The sequence below is a fragment of the Alosa pseudoharengus genome, unplaced genomic scaffold (assembly GCF_046254945.1).
Source record: "Alosa pseudoharengus isolate Yale_2024_CS ecotype anadromous, Long Island Sound unplaced genomic scaffold, YU_APseudo_1.1 YU_APseudo_1.1_scf_9, whole genome shotgun sequence".
NCBI lineage: Eukaryota > Metazoa > Chordata > Actinopteri > Clupeiformes > Clupeidae > Alosa > Alosa pseudoharengus.
The window spans coordinates 5,654,446-5,662,377 of NW_027468881.1; the positions used below are offsets into that span (position 1 = coordinate 5,654,446).

The window sequence follows — 7,932 nt, forward strand, 5'->3', positions numbered from 1 at the left end:
CACCTCTTAGGCTACGTTTGTTGAAAATGTAACTAAGCCAATCACAAATGTATTTGCTAATAACACTCCCTGCATTCTGCAGTGTGTTTACTCGCTGCATACGTGTTTCTGGTGTTGTTGACGGCAGAACGACGCACAATACCATACAAGGCACGATCCGTCCAAGGAGTGCAATATCACAAAATCAGCTGGTGCAAGTTTTGTAGTATACGACTTGTAGCCTACGGCTTATTATTTCGAGCTTTTTTTCATGGTTTACTAAAAGCTATTCGTTTTGAGTTTCGTTGGAATGAGACACGTGAAACATAGGTAGGCCTATAGCCTAAACTCCGTTTTTGCCCCCATGACTGCTGGTATTTTTTTGTGATTGGAGTAGGAAACCTTGTGGAAAATCAATGTAACTGTACGCAGGAGAGCACTCTTGTGTTCAAAATGTCTATGTAACTGTACAGGTGATGCCTGTGTCAGAAATAAATGTTTAGCCACTAGGCCATCTGCTGATAGAACTGTACAGGTTGTGATATTTTGAACACAAGACCACCCTCCTGTGTCTGTTCTATAATGTCTTAGGTGTCCTACTCCACTTACAAAAATACCAGCAGTCATGGGGCAAAAACATATGCTTATTTTTCATGTGTCTCATTCTAACGAAACTCAGGCCTACTAGCAGGTGGCCTATAGGTGGCCACATGTGTAGGATATAAAGTCATGTTTGTTGTGTCATTATCATGTAGGTTTTCCATAACCAGCCTAAACCACAAACACACAAACATGACTATATCCTACACATGTGGCCACCTATAGGCTACCTGCTGGTAGGCCTGAGTTTCGGACTGCGGCTTTTACCAGTGCACCCTCTGGCCACCTCAGGGTCACTTCATTCCAGTGGGAAAATACGACTACAGCACACCAGGTCAGCACATGCTTGATTTGACTCTGATGACTCAACATTTCTGACAGGCCTGTACTGTTGTATTATAGGGTAAAATTAAAAATTCATTTTTGTTTGCTTCTTGAGATTAACTTGGTACAAATCTCTTCACCAGAGACATTATAAAGAGAAGGTGAGGACATCAGTAGCAGGAGACCCACATAGACATGCAGGGACCTGCAGCACACACCTGACCGCACATAACAGCACAAGGGCAATGATGAGTAGAGGGAAGCCCAAATGACAGCCATGGAGTTTTGTCTTAGTGTAGAACTCCTACACTGATGTTGGCTGTTAAAAATGATCAGAGCTACACAACACCAGACTGCTTCACTCCAGACGGCAGCTGACTGGGACGATCTGGCCCCATGGATCCCTTCCCAAGGCCTCCCCTGGTGTCTTCACAAAGAAAGTGTCCAGAGTGTTCAGAAGTCGTTTTCAAAGATGCTCTTTGGTGTGGTGAAAACAAGAGTTTGAAGGAAAGAGAATCCAAGGCTCTCTTTTACAAAATTATATAAAAAGCTTTTATTTCAATGGCTATATCATAATTTATTTTTTAATGTAGCATACATCTAAAAGTGAGCTGAGTGACAACCCACGTGATATAGCCATTGAAGGGGAATTCCCCTTTATTTTGTACCATACGTAAGTCAGTGAAAAGGGAGAGTACAAATTACAGCAGTTTAAAAGTTCACCAAATAGGTCCGCTATCCATCAAGCAGCATCAGTACCAAACTTGGATTTACAGATAGTCTCCTACATTACTCTATTGTGGGTGGAGCAAGCAGCCAGTTTTTAAAAGCCATTAAAATGGGCCACTGTTCATAAGTTAGAGGCATGGGAGAGAATGTAAGCTGCTAGCTACAAGCTATCTCAGGACTCTCATGTTTCTCTATAATACGTTCACATTGGTGTGATTAGCTGATTGTATTAAGGTGAATAACTTAAAAGCAGGGATTCTACAGTTGCATGATCAAGCTTATAAATACCAGTGAGTCACTCACAGGTTACTGATTCACTCTTAGACCAGACAAAACCCCAGCTCCTCGTGTCAATATTTGCCATGCTGCACAACAGTATCATGCTTGATATTATGTGGTGTTAAAGCTATTATATCCTAATAAGTAATGTTATATGATACATGATGTGTTTACAAATTGGAATACACATACATACAGTACTATGAGAAAACAAAAGATTCACACATTGGGAGTTTAAACCAAAAAAGGATTTGAAACATAATAATTACTATACTCATTAAATACGTCAGAATGTTAACCACAGCCAACAAATGCTCCTCTTGCCACAGCACGAGCAGCCTACATTACAAAGATGTCGAGGTGACCATTCCTGTTGTCATTACCACAAATGTTTTATTAAACATTACTGGCAAGACCCTGGCCAAAACTGACCAACAGACGCTGTTCAGTTCATTTCCACACAGCTGGACACAGATACAAGTGATGGCCTTAGGCAATCAAAGTGCTTGTGCTCTTTAGATTGTTTACTTGTGGAGCAAATGGTCATCTGTATTCTTTTTTAACTGTTTTATGCTCTTAAAAAGTATGGGAAAGATCTTTCTGTCCCTCCTTGTAGTCTCTCTTTTGGTAAATAACTGGTTTACATATGGAGGTAAGCTTGTTTTTGTTTTATTGCTAATGCCATTTAAAATGAAAGTTTAAACCAAGTAAAAAGCAAACTGAACAACACAGCAAAACATGTAAAACATTATGCAGGGAAGAGTAAATATTTGTTGTGATTTATTTTGTTAAAGCTTCCCGGACTTTGTGACAAAGTGACCAAGGGTTACCAAACGTTGTCTAAACATTGTAATATTTATTGCTTTGTTAAATAGCTGCCATGAAATAGAAGGCAGTCAAGTTTAGTTATTCCTAAACATTTCACTTACTAGTCACTCGGTTCTTTATTTATTATAAAATGCCTGTGCATCTTTAATTTTATAACTATTAATTATGGTTTAAAAATGTATACCTTCCTATTTCCTTAGTTTCAAATTGGGAATGTTATGGAGATGTTTACCCAAATTATTTTTCTGTTGTATGCTGTGGACTGAGATATAACAATAAACAAACTGAATATGCCTCATGAACTCAGAGTGACAGAGTTATCCGTTGTTATTTGTTCCTGTTCCAGTGTCCGTGTTTATGTCGCCCCAGGCGGCGAGCACGGTTCTGCGGAGGCAGCGCCGGTACAACAGCGGGCACCTGGAGGAGGTGGTGCAGAGGGACAACCTGGAGCGGGAGTGCATCGAGGAGAAGTGTAACTGGGAGGAGGCCAGGGAGGTGTTTGAGGACAACGCCAAAACGGTACACCACCTGTGTGTGTGTGTATATGGGTGTGTGTGTGTGTATGTGTGTGTGTGTGTGTGTGTGTGCTTGTGGGGGGGGGGGCTTGTATGGTCTTTTTAAGGAAACAGTCTGTCTAAAGCATGACAATAGACAACTATGTCATAGCAAATGCTATATTTTGACAGTAGTTGTCCTGGCAGTCAGTGTTCCACGATATAGCTGTGTCTTGATTCCATTCTCAAATGGCCCTGATAGCTTCTACAGTTTTAGAATTAAATCATAGCATAGCATAACAACCTGGGCCACATGCTACTGAGCTGCCACAGTGTCACCTGAGACCTGTTATCACCGGTTCTGGGGGCGTGACACTCTCACTATTGCGTCCCCTTCTGTAGATGGAGTTCTGGACTGGTTATATAGGTAAGACGCCCACCGCATTCATTCAAACATCACTGAGAAGCACCAATAGTGAACAGTTCCCTCTCTTCTCCTCCCATTCAACTTCTAGCACTGATTATTATAAGCTGAGGAATTTATTGTTGTTAGCACTCATTCATACTGTGGTTGTTATAAGCAAGCTGTTATTATTTACCATAGATGGGGATCAGTGCGAGTCCTCTCCTTGTCAGAACGGAGCAAGGTGTCAGGATGGCATGAGTTCCTACGTGTGTTGGTGTCCCTCTGGCTTTGGTGGCAAGAACTGTGAGATAGGTGAGTGAGTCCTGTCCCTTGTGTCTGGGTAAAGAACTGAGTCCTGTCCCTTGTGTCTGGGTAAAGAACTGACTCCTGTCTCTTGTGTCTGGGTAAAGAACTGAGTCCTGTCTCTTGTGTCTGGGTAAAGAACTGAGTCCTGTCCCTTGTGTCTGGGTAAAGAACTGACTCCTGTCTCTTGTGTCTGGGTAAATAACTGAGTCCTGTCCCTTGTGTCTGGGTAAAGAACTGTGAGGTGAGTGCATCCTGTCCCTTGTGTCTGGGTAAACTTGGCACAAGATATGAATAAACCTGGTAACTGATTAATGTGACAGGATGTAAATAAGAGGTAGTCTTATAATGTGGACCCCTGTACCATGTACAGGTTGGAGGTTCAGGATTTTCATTTGAAATGTTGCTTGTTTGTTAAGCTTATAGATGGTTCTGGACGTTGTTGTTCTTTTTCTGTATTGTGGTGTGTATTGACTACCATTTTTACTTTATGGCTCATGCTGTGTGGGACCAATATGAAAATTAAACAATGTCATGCCAGTAATTGAATCTCCCACTGCATTTGAGTATGATATTGGACCTAGTCTCTCTGCATTTGAGTATGATATTGGACCTAGTCTCTCTGCTCCACTGTTCCTCTCATTAAGAGATTGCTCGTCAGTGTGATGTGGATAACGGCGGCTGCATGCAGTTCTGTGTTGAAGATAAGGTGCGGGGGCCCACATGTGCATGTGCCCCTGGGTACCAGCGGGGGGCGGACAAGATGACCTGCGAACCACTAAGTACTCGCATCTCCATCTCTCTCTCTCTCTCTCTCACACACACACACACACACACACACACACACACACACACACACACACACACACACACACACACACACACACACTCTCTCTCTCTCTCTCTCTCTCTCTCTCTCACACTCACACACATCACATTTGATTTTGATCACTAAGATGAGATGACTGAGATGACTAAAGGCCACTCATAGTGACTGTTTGGCGAATACCAGCTATCAATAACTTTGCTGATTTTCTTCTCCAAGCCTCAAAGTCCAAGGATGAGAAAATAAACAGCTGATGACACATTTGTTTGTTTGTTTGTTTTTGTCAGGTCAATACTCCTGTGGTCGAATTGGCAAAACCATAAAGGACAAACTATCTGCAAGATCTCTCACTGTTTCGGAAACAGTCAACCTAAACAACATGTCATTCAACGGCCACATCAACATGTCCATTCAAACACCCTCTGAGAACAACTCCCTTGACCTCTTCAATGACCTTGACCTCACCAATGGCACAGCCAGTCCAGTATCACTAGAGGTCAACAGCACCCAGCTGCCAGCAGTGGACAATTGGACAATTCCTCTCCGACATATCTCCTCGTCCATAGACGAGCGCATCGTTGGCGGAAACGAGGCTACCAGAGGGGCGATTCCATGGCAGGTACGAGGCCTGACAGGCAGATGACTATTATTTGGGGGTCGTGCTACTGTAGCATAGTGGTTAAGGAGCTGGGCCAGGAAAGCTGTGGGTTCAATTCCCGGCTTCCACCGTGGTGCCCTTGAGGTATAGTGGCACCAGGGACAATAGTCCTTGTAATGACTGCTTGTAATATAACTGTCATATGTGAGTTGGTTTGGATAGTTTGAAATGTGGAATGTGGATTGAGCTTGACAGGGATTTGGCAGTTCAAGGTGTAGAGCAGTGGTTCTCAAAGTGTGGGGCGGCCCCCTCTAGTGGGGAATAGAGACATGACGGGGGGTGAACGGGAAGAAATTATTTTTTATAATTATATAATTATAATTTTATAATCTTTAATTTGCCTCTCTGTTTTGACAAGGAAGGAAGATCATAAATTCAAAACAAAACAGCCAAACACAAACAAGTCATAAACAGACCGACATATGAATTAAAGTAACATCTGATCCAGCAGACCGAGACGGGAAATGTAACGTGCGTTACCATTTTGCCGGGTTGATGGGGTCAGGTGGGGCTTGAAAATTCCCCAGCTCCGAAGTGGGGAATGGCAGAAAAAGTTTCAGAACCACTGGTGTAGAGTGAGGCCAAGTCAAACCAAACGAGGATTGTTATGCTTGTATACTGTTTCCAGACTGGGGATGTGAATACCATAATAACATCAGGCTTGTAAATGTACTTTTATAAAAATACACTCATTACTTATCTATAAAACTGTCACATCCATAACGGCAACAATGCCATGGTAATTTAGTTGCCGTTATGAATGTGACAGTTTTGTGTGGAATTGCCCTATACCGATCAATACTTCAAATACCAATCTTGTAATTTGTCCTTAACTCAACTAGGTGGCTATAATCAACAAAGCCACCAGCACCGTGTTCTGCGGAGGATCGCTACTGAGTGATGTCTGGGTTGTCACCGCAGCCCACTGCATAACTAAGAGCAAAGGAGCTTTCTTCAGCCGACTTGGTGAGTGGACAAATATGCAGCAATTTCTGTTTATAACATACACATATAAATGACAACATACACATATAAATAGGTGTATTATTGACCCAAACACTGAAGCAGACTATTGAGACACCACCTGTTGTTCATGATTCCTGGGTGTTTGCAGGTGATACCTCTTAACAAAAATCTTAACTCTACCAGGGGAACATGACAAGCGCAAGATTGAAAAAAGTGAGCGTGACCACGAGGTGGATGATGTCATCCTCAACCCTCATTACGACGCCAAGAAGAGCCTCTACAACCACGACATCGCCCTGCTCCACCTCCAGACCCCCGTCATCTTCTCCGAATACATCATCCCCATCTGCCTGGGCACCAATGGCTTCACCGAGTTCCTCCTGAGGAACGCCGCCACGTCCCTGGTCAGCGGTTGGGGCCAGGTGCGCTTCGGCGGCCGTGACTCGCCCACGCTGCAGAAGGTCCAGGTACCTTACGTGGACCGGACCGAGTGTAAGCGCAGCAGCAGTGACCACGTGTCCAACTTCATGTTCTGCGCCGGCTACGACACCCTGGAGAAGGACGCGTGCCTGGGGGACAGCGGCGGCCCACACGCCTCAATGTACAAGGACACCTGGTTCCTCACGGGCATCGTCAGCTGGGGAGAGGAGTGCGCCAAGGAGGGCAAGTACGGCATCTACACACGCATCTCCAAGTACTTCCAATGGATCTCCGACGTCACAGGCTTGACTCTCGCCCCCACAAATTGACCAAGGACCCAAACCAAATGTGTCAAACATAGGAATGCAAAATGTCATATTTGACACCGCTTTAGTTAAAGAAATGTGTTGTGTCTTTAGGTAAACAATGTGCAGGGTCAACGGTTGTGAAGGATGCATAAAGAATTGTAAGCTTCCAAAGCATTCCATAGTCTGATGATATTTATTTAATTCAAAATGATTCACTCAAGAGTAAGACAAATAGACAAAAATAAAGATGTCCTCTCAAAATAGTTTTGTTGCTACGTTTATATATTTCCTTTTGATATTTTTGGATATTCACATGAGAATTGTGTGGTAGGAGCAGGCTTCACTTACCCTGGAAATCCAGAGTTCTCGCGAGAGCTAATTTGAATTTGCTCAGCAAGTGACTCTGGCGACGAGTAATGATGCTCATTACCTATGCCCATGAAACCAAGCTGCACCAATCACATCACCCCCCACCACACACACACACACATACACTATAACTTCCCCACCCCACACAATTAATATACCTTTTTAATTTCTACTATTTAGTATTTACAGTTGAGCTGGCTCTTCAACACAAGACAGTTCATAACTGATCATCAAAATCATTTTATTAGTTAATGACAATAAACTTGAGCTTGTATGTGTGTGTGTGTATGTGGTGCGTGCCTACCTTTCCTCGGCACACAGCAAAACACCTTCCTCCCCACCCATTTGGCTCTATCATAGTAGCCGTCAATTACCTGACAACACACACAAACAGTGCTACATTCAGATTACGATTCCAGCGCTCTCAGTGAGCCCCTAACAGC

At 43.3% G+C, this 7,932-nt stretch overlaps 1 protein-coding gene across 1 annotated transcript; it reads left to right on the top strand.

The window, feature by feature from the left end:
• Positions 1–343: 343 nt before the first annotated feature.
• Positions 344–7,141, top strand: LOC143114931 (coagulation factor IX-like). The gene is made up of 8 exons (XM_076276772.1): positions 344–353; positions 3,086–3,258; positions 3,636–3,660; positions 3,838–3,951; positions 4,590–4,724; positions 5,056–5,387; positions 6,269–6,392; positions 6,576–7,141. Exons 1-8 carry the CDS (start codon positions 344–346, stop codon positions 7,139–7,141), a joined length of 1,479 nt encoding a protein of 492 aa, XP_076132887.1.
• Positions 7,142–7,932: the final 791 nt, after the last annotated feature.

Excerpts from the sequence above, each read along its gene's own strand:
- LOC143114931 (XM_076276772.1), top strand. Across the intron at positions 3,259-3,635 it reads TTGAGGACAACGCCAAAACG|ATGGAGTTCTGGACTGGTTA; the intron begins GTACACCACCTG and ends CCCCTTCTGTAG. Across the intron at positions 5,388-6,268 it reads GAGGGGCGATTCCATGGCAG|GTGGCTATAATCAACAAAGC; the intron begins GTACGAGGCCTG and ends TAACTCAACTAG.